General features: G+C 37.5%; 2 protein-coding genes across 2 annotated transcripts; both read right to left on the bottom strand.

The window, feature by feature from the left end:
• Window positions 1-7869: 7869 nt before the first annotated feature.
• On the bottom strand, window positions 7870-9199 carry LOC144635439 (uncharacterized). The gene has a single exon (XM_078494549.1). It carries the CDS (start codon window positions 9145-9147, stop codon window positions 8188-8190), a length of 960 nt encoding a protein of 319 aa, XP_078350675.1. The 5' UTR covers window positions 9148-9199; the 3' UTR covers window positions 7870-8187.
• Window positions 9200-15021: 5822 nt separating this feature from the next.
• On the bottom strand, window positions 15022-16025 carry LOC144636955 (adenosine receptor A3-like). The gene has a single exon (XM_078496149.1). The coding sequence runs from the start codon at window positions 16009-16011 to the stop codon at window positions 15022-15024; it is 990 nt and encodes a 329-aa protein (XP_078352275.1). The 5' UTR covers window positions 16012-16025.
• Window positions 16026-17374: the final 1349 nt, after the last annotated feature.

Here is a 17374-nt window from a genome sequence, read left to right as displayed (position 1 = left end):
ATGATATATCTGAAACGACTGTTTTCAACGAGGAATTTTATTGGATGATTTTGACACGATTTTATGTCTACCGCGTTTTGCTCTTCATTATCTACCTCACATACCGAGCCATTTCAAACACAGTAAGGACAAGCTTTGATGATGATGCTAATGTTACATGACAAAAATATTAACAGGAATATGTACCCTACTAAACTAACAAGCTGTGGATCCTAGGTTCCCTTTCACACTTTTATCTACAAAAATCTAGCTTGAAATGATAACAGTTATTTTTTTTTTGTTTTCCATTCAATTTATGCAACTCTTCAATCTTTTTAAAACACCCTATTTACACGGCAACTTATATTTTTGGCACCGTTTCCAACCCATTTCGCAGAACGGTACTCCCCAGCCTGAGTCAAAAACAGAACGTTTTCCTCCTTCTTGGTACTGTTTGGATTTTTATATCGGCACTGGCCCTAATATCTATCCGTTTTTCCCGAAAAATGACAGAAAAACGTTTTGTTGTGATTGTTCATTGCTCTTTCAGTGCAATACGTGACTTTCATCGGCAAGGAATAAGCTGCCGACTATTCAACATGATTAAAGGACAAAACAAATCTAAAAGAAGTTGGTAAAATCAGAAGAGGACAGAAAAATAAATGGCTCTTTGCAGTAATAGCGGACGGGTAGATTTTTCTTCAACGATTCTCTTCCTCGATGGCATTCTCGCCCCCCCCCCCCCCCCCCCACAGCTTCTCGTTTTTTGTACTCTTTTCGCCGACCACATGACTAGAAAATGGGCTCTTGGGGCGAGAATGCCTCAGTGGCCGCCATTTTTGTGACAACTTCATTTGTACGCATGCGCCGCGGCTGGCAACGATATGACCTAGAACGACACCAGAGATGAGGTAGTCTTTCCAGTCGAAGTCTGTTGGTCGAACAGTCGAAAGCTTGTAATTTCAAAAACAAATTTGACCAGAGAATGATTTTTAAATTCTTATTATGGTTCATGCTGGCTACGGGCCCCTCTAAATTTTTACCACTGGGGCAGTTTTTTTTTTTTAAACACTATGCCGGTCATCTAAAAGTATCATCGCTTTTTACTGTTGTTGTTTTACTGTTTTCCAGTTACTTTGAATAAGACCCCGTAAGACTTCCAGGGTTTCGTCACCGAGTTGACCGAATGTGGCTTCTCGAGACCTTCTTTGGCAACAATCTCGTTCCCAGGATCTCTCTTGTCTGGGGCAGGAAGAAGAGGGTCGGCAATAGAGAGGTTGAGCATGACGTTAACGGCAGACGGCAAACGGCAAACGGCAAAGGCAACTTCTGATTTTGAGTTCTTTTCTTCTAATACGTAAATAAAGCACACAAAATGAAATAACGCATCCCACTATTCATGGTTTCAATATAGTGTACAAACAACTGAAAAGAGACGGCAAAAGTTTCATTTTTGCTGTTTGCCGTTTACCGAAAACGTCATGCTTAACCTCTCTAAAACGTCATGCTTAACCTCTCTAATAGCTTGTTTATATTTCGTCAGGCTGAGACTTTGTAATTGGCAAATGTCTTCACAAAAAACAATCCAACGCCTCGTTAGCGGGAGAAAAAACATACTTTATATTTTGTCAACGAAAATGATATGTGTGGAGAAGTTAAGCAACGCTCCTAACTGAGGCGATCACTAGTACTTGTAGCCTTTGTGGAGTTTCTATTTAAGCAGTGCTCAACAGTAAAAACACTGGCCTTTTTTTGCCACAAAGATCTTCAAGTTTGGCATCTGGAGGAAATGCTCGTATAATTTCACAAAATGAAAAGGAGAAATAACTATGACGCGGCAATTTTTAATCAGCATATCACTTGAAACTGTAGATTAAAAGAGGATACTAAAAAGGGACAAACACTAAAAGAACTGGAAATTTAAACTGAAAATATTTAAATGGAAAGTTAAAACGCAGTTAACTAGAAGTGTAACGTGTTTGGACATTTTCACCGTCAGCTGTGATCCGTTAAATTTTCTTGCGTGTTAAAAAACGGATCGTTATCTCGTAACATCACGAGAACTCACAAAAATGGCTTTTGTCCAGAAAAGCTGAAGCCTTGAAGAAAGATGTAATGACTTAGGTTTTTGCGCAATTTCTAGACGTGTGGAAAGATGGTATACACTTGCAAAGAACTGAAGGAAAATTAAAAGTAATCGTTAGAAACGGGGTCCCTCTCCTGATATTCCTGGTTTTAGCCAAATCTACACTGAATTATAAGAAGATCTTTTAAAAAATAACACAAATTAACTGTGGGCTCAGTTGAGTGATCAGACATTGCTTTTGAGGTCAGTTAAGTGCAAGCTAAATTAATTCTTCTCATTCCAGGTTGTGTCCCACTCACAAAAACGGCTGATGTCAAATGTGCTCTGTATTAAAAAGTTTATAGTCAGATCTTAGACCTTCTTAATTTGTTGTTATGATATCACACAGCTATGCTATGGAGGTAAAACTAATAGAGTCAACATGATTTAAGTCCACCCGCCCATCTGTATTATTTTCATTTTATATAAAATCTCATCAGTAATTGAGTCAGTCTGAGTTTCACAATTATGGATCCACTACTTTTAATGTATTCTTTGACAATGCTCTTCAGTTTGACCCTCGCCTTAAATGCTCTTTAAACGGTAAGCCAGACAAATAAAGTATTGTTTTTCTTAGTATGAAGTGCAAATTAATGATCTCTTATCGCGATTATATCTTACAAGCAAACACCTTTTTGATTGAACTGCACCGTGAATTCACTTCCATTATTAATGTATATACTGTATAGTACCTTTACATAGCCACATCGATTTTGAAACGACAAGGACATATATATATATATTGACATTCAGCCGATCATATGACGACTCTTTGATTGCACAGAAGGAAACATGATGACATGATGAAACTATCCATCGTTCTTGATACATTAATGAACTGCAGTATTACAGATTTCCTAGCTTGCGGGTTGCTATTTTCAAAAGCCTTTTAAAATTGAGACAAATTTTTCTCGAAACTTCGATGAATTCTCTTAGCAAGAAAATAATGTTTTAATCAGTGGGATAGATTATTTACCTTTATGTTCAAAAGGAAATATAATATTTGATACCACATGAAAAAATTAATAAATGTGACTACTGCATGTCTTGAAAAATAAATAATTGTTTGAAAGACGAAACCCTCGGCATCCCTTGAACAGTTGTATCTCGTATTGTTGTGAAAGGAAACGACATATCAGCTGAAAAATCACCTACTTGAAGACAAAATATGTTGACGTAACCTTCATGTCGTGCGCCGCCATGCAATAATCCAAGGAAACGTCATTAATAAGGGCAGTAAGCTGTTTATTTAATGCATTCATTGTTCCGTGAGGAGAGATCTTCAATATTCTGTATTGAGCTGGAGATAACTTTTTTTTTTTTTTTTTTTTTTTTTTTTTTTTAATTCATTCACAAAAACAATAACACTTATTACACGAAAAGAAACTACGTAAAAAATTACTTACATTAACAACATACAAAAAAAGAAAAATTAAATAAATAAATAAAAGGGCGACTCCTCTGCCTAAAAAGGTTTCCTTTTGCCTATTATTACATCAGTTCATTATTATTATTTTTTAACAAATATTATACGCGATAGCTACTTCATATAGTTCAGTTTGATTAACAGCAGTTACTAATAATTAATATTTAATCCTAAATGTTATTTATAGTTAATAGTTGATAATAATTGATGATAATTGGTGCAGAAAGATATCCTAGATAAGTAATATAAAACAAAAAAAGTATATTTATCTCTCAAATGCACTTTGGCCTTGGTTCGCTTAAAGAAGGTTAATATACGAGGGAGTTTTTTTTTTTTTTTTTTTTTTTTTTTTTTTTTTTTTTTGGCAAAAAAGACTACGTAATGTCGAGAAGTGGAAGTAAAAGATTCCATTTCTTAGAGGTAGTATCTAGGTTGTTGGACTCTATATGAAACTGCGATTTAAGGGACACAAGAAAAGTTGTTAAAACCGGGATCTTCTTGTTGACTCTGCAGCTCCATATATAATGTCTTGCCAGAAGAAAGCAGAAATTTAATTGAAGTGAAAACTTGGTGGTGTCTGGTCTCAGACCCAGATATATGGCGGCGTGTTTTGGATAGTCTATCGTTATTAGGTTGACCTGTTTAAGTTTTTCAGTCAAAGTTTCCCAAAAGGTTGCTACTATTGTACAGTTCCAGAACAGGTGGATCAGGTTTTCGGGATGGTTGGTACAAAAAGAGCAGTTTGGGTCCTGCTTTATATCAATTTTTGTTAGGAAAAGGTTCGTTGGTAGAATACGATGAAGAAATCTGAATTGGAAGTTTACGAGTTTTGTGCTTTTTGTGCAACTAGCTGCCAGACAATAGGCACTAGTCCAGTCAGCAGAACATCTTTCATCAGATTTAATACTGTCGTTCCATTTCTCTTGGCATCTTAAAGGTGCGGTTCTTTTGGAAGAGAGGAGCTTCTGGTATACAACTCTGTTCGCTTTATCGTTCTTAATAAAAGTCTCGGAAAAGGTATCGGGATTTTCTATGCTACAAGGTTCTTTGCCAAGACAGTTAGAGTTGAAATGGTGCCGAAGGGCAGAAATAAGGCCTAGATACTTTATAGGTTGTATTCGTATATTGTAAGTGCTGATAAGATCTGCAAGAGGGAGAAAACTGCGCGAGTCCGTCATTAACTGGCCTACCTTAGTAATTCCATGTAGGAAAAGATGTTTGTAGAAAACCGGTCTGTTTTCGATTCTAATTAGTGAATTATGCCATATGTGTTGTTCCAGAAATTGCTGCTCGGTTTTGATTTTGTCATCAAAGTTAGCCTCTGACCATATTTCTAAAATTTCTTGTAGAAAAGGGTCTTGGACCGATATCGACTTTGAAATGTCACGTTTATGTAAGTTGCATCTGAAGATTAGTTTGCCGCCATACTTCCCAAGTTCAAGTTCAAAAAATTCTTTCCATTTTCCGCGGTTAGAGTCGTCAAGATATTTTTTAATCCAAACAGTCTTGAGCGATTTGGTAAAAGAAACAATGTCAACCATTTTTAAACCTCCGTTTTTATAGTCGTTTATCATGACACTTCGCTTAATCTTATCACCCTTATTGTCCCAAAGGAAGCTGTAGAAGAGATCGTTTACTTCTTTGATGATTTTATGATTTGTCGCCAAAGGGGCTAGAATGTACGTAAGTTGAGATGCTGCTAGACTTTTGATTACTTGGATTTTGCCGAGTAACGTTAGCCGGCGATATTTCCAATTGCTTAAAATGTTTCTAATTTTGTCCGTTTTTTCCCTATAATTTATGTTTAATGTGATGCTAGGATCAGTAGAAAGCCAGACGCCGAGGGCCTTAACTTTCTTTTCTGGCCATTTAAAGTTCTTCTCAGGAAAAAGTTTTTCCTTATTTCCCACCATTGATCCAATCCATAGAGCTTCGGTCTTTTTGCTGTTAAGTCTGAGACCAGACATACTTCCAAAAGTTTCGATCGTCCTAAGTGTGGCGGATAATGACTCCCTAGTGCCGTTCAGAATGAAGGTTGTGTCGTCTGCGTACTGGCTTATTTTGATTTCTGAGTTGTTTACATGTATTCCTTTTATGCTCTTGTTCGATCTGATTGCTTTAGCTAAGATTTCAGCAGATAATATAAATAGATAAGGCGAAAGAGGGCAACCTTGCCTAACGCCCCTTTGTATTCGGAAAAAACAGCTCCCCCAGCCATTGTTTAAGACACAGCTTTCGATGTTATTGTAAAATGTTTGAAACCAGCTTATCAGAGAAGGGCCAAACCCAAAATACTGGAGCGTGCGCTCAATAAAAGACCATTCAAGCGAGTCGAAGGCCTTTTCAAAATCTATAAAAAGCAATAGCCCTGGGATATTTTTTTGGGAAGCATGGTTAATGATGTTATCTATCAATCTTATGTTTTCTCCAATAAATCGACCCTTTAGGAAACCCGTCTGGTCGTTGTTGATAAGTTTTTGGATAACCGATTTTATTCGATTTGCGATAGCTTTTGCGGCTATTTTGTAGTCGCAGTTAAGGAGAGACAGTGGTCGCCAATTCTTAATTAAATGTGGTTCTGCGTCTTTTTTTGGTATGAGTTTAATGATTCCGCGTCTTTGTGTGATCGAAAGACTTCCTTCATCATATGAATAGTTGAGAGCACTTATCAGAAGGGGAGACACGTCTTTCCAAAAAGTTTTGTAAAACTCAGCTGGGAGTCCGTCAGTTCCAGGGCTTTTGTCCCGATCCATGCTTTTTAGCGCTTTTAGACACTCTTGTTCTGTTAAATGACCTTCGCAGCTCATTGCCTCATTGTGGTCCAGAACCGTGTCATTTTCAGATTGGAAAAAAGCGCTTTCGCGTGGTATCACATTTTTCTGGGATGTGTAGAGCTCTTTATAAAAGGTTTCACATTCAGCAAGGATTTCTCTGTCGGATGTGACAAATTCTTGATCAGTGATTTTAAGCTGGCTTATTGTACTCAGTTTGAAGTGTCTTTTCTCAAGGTTGAGAAAATATTTAGTGTTTTTTTCACCTTCATTGTACCATTTAATTTTACATCTCAAGATTGCCCCTTGGGTACGCACTTTGATTATCTCTTCTAGTTCGCTTTTGAATAACTCAAGTTGTTGTGTTTTATTTGTTTTTTGCGTTTCGCTGACGGCAGCCGGCTGTTCCAGTTCTTTCTCTAGTAAGGCAATTTTTTCTTCTAGCTCATGCTGTTTATTCAAAGTTTTGCGCTTTTTGGCGGCAGCGAAGCTAAGGGATTTTTCCCGAGTTTTAAGTTTAATCATATCCCAAAGAAGCGCAGGGTTTATGGACTCATCGTTTTCGTATTCATTCTGTGTTTCACGGATAGTTAACCTTATCAAATCAATGTAGTCCTTATCGGCCAGAAGTGATGTGTTGAGTTTCCAAAAACCAGGCCCTCTTGGATTTGAGTGAAGAGATATATTTAATGTGATCATTGAGTGGTCTGTCTTAAAGCCCGGTAGAATGTTTGCAGAGATAATGCTGCACAGAAAACTTTGACTTGTTAAGAAGAAGTCTAATCTACAGTGAACAGAAGGCTGTGTTTGTCGCCAAGTATACCTTCTTTCTTCGGGGTTCAATATTCTCCAGGCATCAACAAGATCGAAGTTATCGCATATCTCATGAATGGTTTTTTGCGCGTTGTGATGTGTTTTGGGCAGGCCCCCTTTTTTATCTTTCTCTACATCAAGAACGAGATTGAAATCGCCTCCAATGATTATTTCTTCTCCTTCGAAATCTTGAAGGTGATCAAAGAGATTTTTAAAGAAAGCAGGATCATCATCGTTTGGGGCGTAAATGTTTGCTAGGGTTATGCTTTTTCCATTTGTTTTTAAGTCACACAAGATAAGGCGTCCTGAATCATCGGTATAGGTTTTTTTGATTTGAAGATCGAAGTTGTTATTAAAAAGAATGCTTACACCAGCTTTTTTGCTGGAGAAGGAGCTGAAAAGGCTTTTGTATCCCCATTCAGTAGCCCATAGGTGTGAATTTTCTTGCGAACAATGTACTTCTTGCAGCATGTAGATCGAATATTTTTTAGATCTGAGCCAATTAAAAGTTTCTCTTCTTTTAGCGTTATTCCCAAGGCCCCGTACATTGAGAGAAGCTACCGTGATTGTATTGTTATCTATATTGTGTTGAAATAAAAGGTGATATAATCGATATCTGCACTATTTGATTATTTGACAATAAAAGCGTTATGAACAGAACACATACGACATTGTTTTGCATACTGCTCAGAAATCGTATTTTTAAGCTTTGAAAGTAGAAATTGTACACTAAATATCTAGAAATATTTTGGCGAAGTACTTTGTATATCTGTGCATACTGGAGTCGACAAAAAAGTGTTGTAATAATACGAAAAGCACGTTGGTGGCACGAAAAAACACAAAAAATTACACATAAACATACTAAAGCGCGTGAGGTTAGGCAAATAATCAACAAATAAAGCATAAACAAAACTATAAAAAATCCTAATCAGTTTGGGTTAAGCGACTAGCGGGTCCGAATGGTGAAAATCGGATCGAGTAAGTATTGTCGGACAGCTAAGCCGCCCGCCACCTGTAGCATAGAGATTTATATATAAAGAAAGTAAGGTACGAGGTATAATTATTAAACACAGTTACTCATCTGCTTCGTCAGCTGCATCTAGACGTTTGCCGGGAGGCCAGAATTTGCCGTTTACAAACAGTTTGTCGGGCTGGCTCTTGCTGAAAGATGCTCTCATGCCCTGTCGTCGTGCTTCTTTGAAAACTGCCATTTGATCTTTCCGTCGCTTAATGATTTCCAGTGGAAGATCACGGAACATTTGGAAATCAGTATCTTCTAGTCGTCGCCCTAAAGAAAAAATTTCCTCGACATCTTTATATCGAAGAAATCTGGCAATGATTGGACGTGAAGCTGTGTCGCTATTCCGACGGGTTGTGAGGCGGTGTACACGTTGAATTTCAACGTTGCGGGCGTTGCGGTAGCCGAGATCTTGTTCCAAAAAATTTCTGAGCACTTCTTCGGTGTCTTCTTCACGTGCTTCTGGGATATTGAAATATTTGATGTTTTCTCTCCTGGAATAGGCTTCAAGGTAGAGGTTCTTGGAGACGATGTCGTTCATTTTGGCAGTGACCTTCCTTTCGCTCTCAATCAGAGAGGCTATTTTTTCATTCTGCTCCTCTATCTTCTTCTTAAGCTCGTCTTGACGTTCCTTGCACTTATCGCCGTTGAAAGTACAGGACTTCTTTAATTCTGCTATATCACTCTTGGTCGTTGCTTCAAATTCTTCGAGCTTGGCTGTTCTTGCCTTGAGATTTGCCAAATTGGTCTCTATATTTCTGACGGAACTTTCAATTGAATCAAGTTTGCTCAGTCTCGCGATTATGGAGTTCAGTTGTTCTCCAATGAGTTCAATTTTGTTGAGAGCATCCATGATTTCGTCGTTTGCCTCGTGTTCGCTGCTTGTGCTTTCGTCTATTGCTTCTGCAAGATCTCTGGGTTTTTTCGCTTCATGCAGAGGCGACGTCTCGTCTCCAGAACTTGTAGACGATCTGTTTCTGCGTTTTCTGATAAGATTTGACAATTTTTCGGCCATGAAAAGCTTTTGGAAGGCGGACGGCTTTTAGCGCGCTCCTACTCCGCCATCACTCGGCCCAATCTCTCAGCTGGAGATAACTTGGTAAAAAAACAGTACGGACAGGAATCTGAATACCTTAAAAAACAGAGCGTTGTGGATCTGCTGTGGATCTTAAACTTTCAGCACATTTCTGTTTTACAAAATATAATATTTCAGGTATGTCTTAACATTACATTTCTTTGCCTTCTTTGCCAGATGGCAATCGCTTTAGTGATAGGCTTGAGAAAGGAAGAAAGGAAGCTGGCATGCGGCGTCAAGCTTCATAAGCCAGCCTTGCAATATGTTGTTGATAATGAAACCGCAAATCATCTGGTTATTTCTGCAAATTTAGATGTATGTTTCTGATGAGGGTGGCATATTCTCAATCTCAGTGTTGGTCATTTCTCAAATCTGTTATTATTAGATGGGTGGTAGAAAGACTGCGAGAATGTCCGCGATTGTGTTGTTCTATTCGTGGTGAAATGTTCAATTGAGAATTGTTGCACGCTTAAAAGGTGCCATTCGTCTATTCAAATAAGTCACCTGATGTCGTTCAAATCAACGTGACAATTACTATTTCTTCAAACTTACTTGATGTTAGCTTTATCTTCGCTTTTTTTTTAAAGTCAGTGTATCCTTTCATATAACCGGTTTCAGTATTTCCAAACCCTTTATAGCAAATACTAATTGTCCATAACTTCTCATAAGCCTTAAATAACAAGCCTCTTCGTTAAATACTGATGGAAGGCTCCCGGGGATCGGGAAGGCTAGGCTTGGATCAGACGCCGATGAAATGCGACAATTTTCTGTAAAGAGGTGTTTAATTAGGGTATGGGAAGAATGGGCGTCATGTGTTGCCCCAATGCCCCCACGACCACAGAGACAAGTTATGAAGGACCAACCTGATGGCCCGGCGCTGTGCAGAATATTACAGAAAAAAACATGAGCACTGCTAATATACAAGCTAGTTTAATTTAAAATAGTTGTTTAGCCAAGCTTGATCGATATCAAAAAAGAGAAACAAGTAATCCGAGAGAAAAATGGTAGAGTTTTATCTCTTAATCTTCACGGCAATGGAAAAGCTGATATATTATGGATTGTGTTTTGATAAGTTAAATCTGCGAAGAAAGATGACAAAGGTCTTGCGCAGCTTATAGACTTTAAGAAAAAAAGTTGTTTAAGAATATAGGTATGACAAATGTTTGGCATCAATCTAATTCAAACTAGAGGAACTCTTGATAGTTAATGTAAGATTTCCAACGGGAATTACATCGAGATGTTGATTACGTTGCTTGCGGATTGTTGTCACAAACTGACTATGAGCTTGAGTGATCAGACAATTCTTTTTAAATGACTGACCTCAAGTGTGGTCAGTGTTTGACGAGTTCAGTCGGCTAAAATTTCTTGGGAGTCAGTTTTAATGTGTTGTTATTAATGCCACGCTGTGTTGGATATGCCCTGGAGGTAAGACTAATATCTACAAATTACCTAGCTCTTTGGTGGAGCAATTTGTCTTCGTCCATCTGTTTTACTTATCTTCTTTTCCTTTATAGTTTCGCTACTTTGAATGTATTCTTTTGCGACACCCTTCAGCTTGAGTGTGTTATTTAAGTGGTCTTTAAACGGTAAGCGAGACAAATAATGTATTGTTAAGTATAAGCACATGTACGTACAGATGGAGCACTGTGGCTTGAACGCAAACACGTTATAGAAACTACACTGAAACTAGACCGTGAGATACGCCCACATTATTTATTTTGATGTGTACCGTTGGATGGAAACATGGGTCGTTTCCTTTCAGCCAATTAAAACTACAAATTTCTTATTGCAGAAGGAAACTTGTTGAAAGTATCCATCATTTCTTGATGTAATAAAATGCATGACACAGGTGTTTTATAAAACACAAATAGCGGTTTCGTATTCCGAATGGCTTTGCTATTTGAGGCAAATTTACTCGAAGCTTCGGCGAGCTCTCAAGTTTATACAAACAATGTTCATACAATAAAGCTTTTTACCACCACCGGCATCGAACTGCAAGATGAAGCCTTTTTCCCGAGACCTTCGATATATTTGCATCTCTCGTCCTAGTTGCTTACAAGTCGAACACGTTTCACGCTTACATGGGATAAATAAATTCTAAAAATGAAATATCATGCTAAATTGTGTCTGAAACATAAAATACAAGTAAAAACCAAATAACTGTTTGAAAAGCTCAAATTTCAGCAGCCGTTCTTAAAACATATGTGTCCCATCCGTGCCGTTGGGAAGACAAACGACCCATCTGCCGGAAAATCACCCACCACAAGACAAAATATGTTGACGTAACCTTCATCGCCCGCCCAACCATGCAATAAGTCAATGAAACGCTAGTAACAAGGGCAACATGCAATTTGCTTATTTAATGTTGTCATTGTTCTCAGGAAAAGATGTTCAATATTCTGTATGGAGTTGGAGCTAACTTAGTGAAACTAGTACAGACAGGATTCTGAATACCCTGAGAAAACATATGCAGAGAATCTTAAACGTTCGGTTCATTCTTGTTTTGCAAACAAGTTACATTCAGGTACGTTATATATAGCATTTCTTCACCGTACGGTCCCACCTTGAGAAACAAAGCTGGGGCGTCAAGTTCCGATGAGCCTTGCATTGACTTGCAGCATGCTATAGCGATAATGAAACCACGAATCATCGGGTTTTAAATTTCCATGTATGTCATTGATGAGTGTAGAAGAATATTCCCAATCTTAGTCACATCCCAAGTCTGTTATTATCTGATGGATGACAAAAAGTTGACAAAAGTGCCGGCGAACTATACTTTGTTGACGATGTTCTAGTCACGGAGAAATGTTTAATTTAGTATTCATCCATTCTTTAGAGCTGGCAGATGGAATTTAATTTTATTTTAAAGAAACTACCGGTACTTTGCTGTTATTCAAATGTGTGGACACAAAATTGCGGTCAAATTAAAATTTCAAACTCTGTTTTTAAGAACAGTGTCAAAAATTGCGAGCACTCTGGAGCAGGTACAAAAGGCAATTCACCCAACTTTTTTTTTTAGAACCACGTTTCTGCCTATAGAATATTTTAAAATTTGAAGAATCGACCAGTGGTCCGGCACAACTATCATACCCAAGAAGAATATGAACAATCTTCGGATTTTCCATCATAATATTGATATTGACTTCAATGCTTGAATATCGCTTTGAAATATTTATCATATCTGAAGCTTTAAAAATAGCACAACTATATTATCTTATGTGTTACTTGAGAAACATGTCAACCTGGGCCGCCACAAATTTCAAAACGTTTTAACTCCACAATAAAGCACTCTGTCAACATGGTCATTTGCATGAAAATTAATGTGCGTGATTTGTTCAATATGTGAATTGAACAGCTTTGTTAGATCAATAGTCTACCTTTTAGAGTTTTGATGATGTCAGGCACAAAAAAAAGCAATCAATCAGCGATCATTTTCGTCCCCAGGGCCGCCTGTTTCGCTTAGCCGACAGGGCCTTTGCACGAGACACAGGTGGCTCTGGCGACACGAGATTTGATTGGCTAAATTTTAACAAGGGAGTTTGAAATCTAGCCAATGAAATCAACCGTTTTAAAATCCCTTTTTATAAAAGAGTTTAAAGCGGTTTATCTGATTGGTTAGATTAAAATTTTTATTATTAAACTCTTGAGAAAAGCACTTTCTTCAAGCGGGTGTTTTAGTTAATAATCTTGTTTAGGTGCTTAGTAAGTTTTAAAGAAGGCGTTAAATTTTACAACATTACAAATAAATAAATGTTGATTCAAGGAATCAACTTTCTTTGATAAGGTTGACGCTCAACATTGTCGCGGCTGACAAATCTGTGGCGCTCAAGCCCATTGTCAGAGAATGAAAATTGTTGTTGGCTTCATTTGGGAAGAATGTGGCAAATGAGAGAAGGTGCGTGAAACAACTGAACCAAATTTACTGTGAACAAAGCGGTTACAACAGAAACACGGCAAAAAAGGAAGAAATATATAAACACATCTTAAAAAAGCTTTATTATTTTGTAAATCGACAGATATTGTACATTCAAAATGTTAGATGATAAATTAAATCGACATTATTAATAAAATACCAAAAAATTATATTTAGCGTCTAAAACCCTTCTGGAAACCTTTTTACAAGAAACAATTCAAACAGGATTACACATGTGAAGATTGCAGCTAAAATGTCCAATACTGGTGATGTGCAAATGTCATAACTTAATAATACCATTATAATAAGAATGTTCTTATAGCACTTTTAAAATCTCAACTATGTGTTTTTGAATGGGAACGTTTCAAGACATCCGATCCTCAGTCAGAAATAAGTTACGTTTCGAAAGATTTTATAAACTGCGGTAAAGGGTTACAGACTGTGGCATCAAAAGAAAAAACACGTTCACCAAAAGTAGCATAGAAGAGCTGCATGGTTTTCTTAACGCAGGGGGGATGAGTAGCTTGGAGTGTGTCCGGTACGAATTTTATAAAGTGAAAGTAAAACGTCAAAGCAAAATCAACACTAGATTAAAGGGAAGCCTAAGGAGAACTTTGGCCGCTGGAGTGAAGTCAGACACGGGTAAATCACGTACACTCTGTCCGGATCATATCCACTTAAAACTTTAAACTTCAAAATGCACTTACGCGATTATGTTCACGTTATACCAAAAAAGTGGAAATCGTAATATTTGAAATTCAGCTGTTTTACCTTTTTAATCGAACATATCTGAGGGATATGTTAATATTTTTTTTCATATTGGGATAAGTCAGTAGGGTGAAGGATAAGTACGGCAAAAAAAAAACTGTGGGTATGGTGCACATGGTGTAGGGGAAAATGGATTGGACCTCAGACTGCACTTCTTGGTTTTCTTACGATTTAGCAACAATTCAATTCAGCAGTTAATGGAAATATGAGATAAAACTGCAAAGCTATACTTAAATTAGCTTTTTGTGAAATCACAATCGAGTCCAGTCCGGTAGACCTGAGTTCCATACCCGAGGACTGTGTTATAACACTTGGCCAGGAGAAACATTCACCGATGGCGGATAACATAAAATTATCCATTCTGCTCTGGTGTGCTAGCATTTGTTACTAAAAATAAATGTAAGCTAAATGATGTCCTAAAATGAACAGATTCTACTGCAGAGTGCCATCAAACAAGGTTGAAATACAATAATTCAGTTGCCCCTGAAGCGAATTCTCCCACTGAGTAAAAACAAACTAGTCACCGGTTGCGGCAAAAAACATTACCGATGCTTTTACTGATCATGTGCCAAAATATCATACGATAAATGTCTAATTATCTCAGAAAGTGGAAAGTTTTTAAAGCTGAGTTATTGTTTTTAATTTCACAATTTCTCGTGAAGTTCGAAGAGGGCCAGGTTGCAGCTGGTCGACCTTTTTTGTTCTTCTCTCGGCCAATCATAAAACGTTTTAATGACTATACTCGAGGACCAATCAGGGTCGTTCGTACAGGTCTTGTCCAGAGATGTAAAGTGTGGCCATTGCATTCAGATGGTTTATTGTCTGTTTTATAAATAACCGTGCAAAGGCACCTGGGTATAAAAATGAATTTGGTCGCTTGTTTGTAAATGAACTTTGCAACAAAAATTGTTCATATATCATATGATTTAGACTTAAAGTAAAAACAGTGAGGATTCACAGATGCTGATTCGCAATATCTTGTGTTCATTGTAATCTCTTGTGTTCCGGCTTTAAACGTAAATGTGTTGTAATAAGTCAGCTATTTTTCTTCGTGACCCTAAACTTCCTTCAGCTATAAAGACGTCGGCTCTTGACAAAAGACCATTACTGATCCTCATCTTAAATTCGAAGCCTTAAACTTCGACAATGTCCATGAAGTCTCCAGCTTTTTCTTCGACTTTCTTCTCTAGTGAAGACCGGTCTTGCCGTCGAGACCTATTTTTCATCTCAAGAAGACTTACTTTTCTCAAAGAGGAAAACCGCCACTGCGTTCTTTCTTTGAGGAGAATATAAAAAGCTTTCTTGAATTCAGGCAATCTGTAGCCGTAGACCAAAGGGTTAACTGCCGAGTTGCTGTAATGCAAAAGCTTGGAGAAGTAGACAACTTTGTTAGGTATGACGCATTTTACACAGAAAAACGTGATAATATTTATGGCCATGAATGGTGTCCAAGCAGCAATGAAGAGAATTATTATAAAGAAGACAGTCAGAGTCAGCTTCGTTTCTTTTTTATTGTTCCATGAGTTGGAGTCGTGCTTATGAAACTTGACGATAACCCACATCGCGATATAAGTGATGCAGATTAATGTCAAGGGTACAAGAAAGCAAAGCAGTAACACCAGGAAACGCGGCAAATGAGTGAGGTTCCTCTCTGGAACAAACAAAGTCGCGGTAATGAGCGTTATACACCATGCCATGGATGCTGCTAACAAGTAGGAACGCCTTGAAGACACTCGATGCCTGACAGGCCAGCCAATAGCGTACAACCTCTCTAAGCTTATCAGCAGCAAATGGAGAATAGACGCTATGCCAGAGAAGACATCCAGAGCGATGAAAGCTCTGTACAACAATGAATTGCTCATCCAAGACACACTTTGAAGCCAAACTGATACTAAAGTTGCGATCCAGAATGGTACTGACAGGAGTCCCACCAAGATGTCAGCAGCTGCAAGGCCAACAACAAAGTAGTTGGTGCGCGTTCTAAGTTTCTTAAAACAGGTGAAGGCTGCTATGACTAGCGAGTTGCCAAAGATGGCTAAAATGGCCACGAGGCCGTTGACGATGCACCACGACACGAGTTCAGCCAGGTGCATATTGTTAAACGACTGCTGACGGAAAGACATGGCCACGCCAGATGAGTTGTTCATCATCGACACTTGGGCTTTTGAATTCTGAATCTAAGTAAATAAAAATTATGTTAGTATCTTTTTCCTATTCATTTTAAATTTGGATCATCACGTTGTATAGAAAAAAATGCGATTATTACATACCGAAACAGAAAACTGCGAGGCTTTTTTGTGTAAAACAAGTGTTGACAATAACCACCTTTCTAAACCGTTAACAATTGCAATTTAATTTAATAAGTGTTTAAACAAATTACGTTGCTGACAACGTTAAATAATAAATGATTCGGAGCAGGTTGTACTATAGAAGACAGGCAATTGTTTGTTGTTTTCACTGTTTTTGACAACATCTTCTATTATTATTTCATTATTTTATACCATCTTATTTAACAGGAATAATTAGGCATATTTGAAATAATTAAAGTTGTCATTTAACAATGCTTTTTCGTCAAGCGCTGTGATTGCAGATGCTTTCTCCTTACAGCTGATCAGTCTGTGGTCAAATCAGGTCGGATATAAAATATTCTCAGTCGGCGGTTTCTAAAAATAAGAGAAAGGAGAGAGAAAAAACTGCTCCAAAACTGCAATTCAAACAGTCCCCTATTTCTCATCATCATCTTGACATGTCATCGTTAATTTAAGTATCGCTGGCTCGTATCACACGAGACTCAGTTTTAAGATAGCCACCTATTTCTAATTTAACTGTCGTTTTACACTTTTTACATGTTTCGTTCAGCCCCATATTTTTCACTTTCATTTTATTTACGTGTTCTATATATTTCCATGTTATCTGCAGAGCTTCACAAACTCCTCCTGGTATTTTTTAAAAATTATCTAATTGCAATAAATTGGCATGAACTTATAGACCCTATGCAAAATTGGTTGTCATTCATTTCTTTTGTCTGGTCAAGTTTTTGAAAATGCTGATGATAAAACTTGAAAATGAATGAAATAAAATGCTAAACTGAGAAGTTTCTGTGTTTTTGGTTAAAAGTCTGCAGATTTGTGACTCGTTCAATTTTAAGAGATTTGTATGGAAAAAGCCACCCTGGCCTGCCTAGCCTCGTTTTCATGTTTTTGGCCATATAAATGCCCCTGTAACTTCCCGTTAGACAAAACTATAGCCTTGAAACTTCATTCATTGATTTACTTTGACTTGATCTTTAAGCGGTTAAAGTGATTTAATGTTGTTGACAAATGATTCTTCTGGGACCCGAAAGTTAACGTCAGCCATATTTGCATTGGGTCTATTTGGGCATGTAAATCCAACTTTTTCTGTAACCATACATGTGACCGTTACTCGTAATTGTGTGAAATTTGATCTGGATAAAACGTGAATTATCCGTTTTATTTTCCGTGAAAG

Source organism: Oculina patagonica, chromosome 13 (assembly GCF_052425735.1).
Source record: "Oculina patagonica isolate OP01 chromosome 13, crgOcupat, whole genome shotgun sequence".
Taxonomy (NCBI): Eukaryota; Metazoa; Cnidaria; class Anthozoa; order Scleractinia; family Oculinidae; genus Oculina; species Oculina patagonica.
The sequence above is the reverse complement of the archived record's forward strand: the minus strand, read 5'-3'. Positions and strand labels throughout refer to the sequence as shown.

What these genes read in the sequence shown, in the direction of transcription:
- LOC144635439 (XM_078494549.1), bottom strand. Translation starts at nt 9,147, where the DNA reads ATGGCCGAAAAATTGTCAAATCTTATCAGAAAACGCAGAAACAGATCG.
- LOC144636955 (XM_078496149.1), bottom strand. Translation starts at nt 16,011, where the DNA reads ATGTCTTTCCGTCAGCAGTCGTTTAACAATATGCACCTGGCTGAACTC.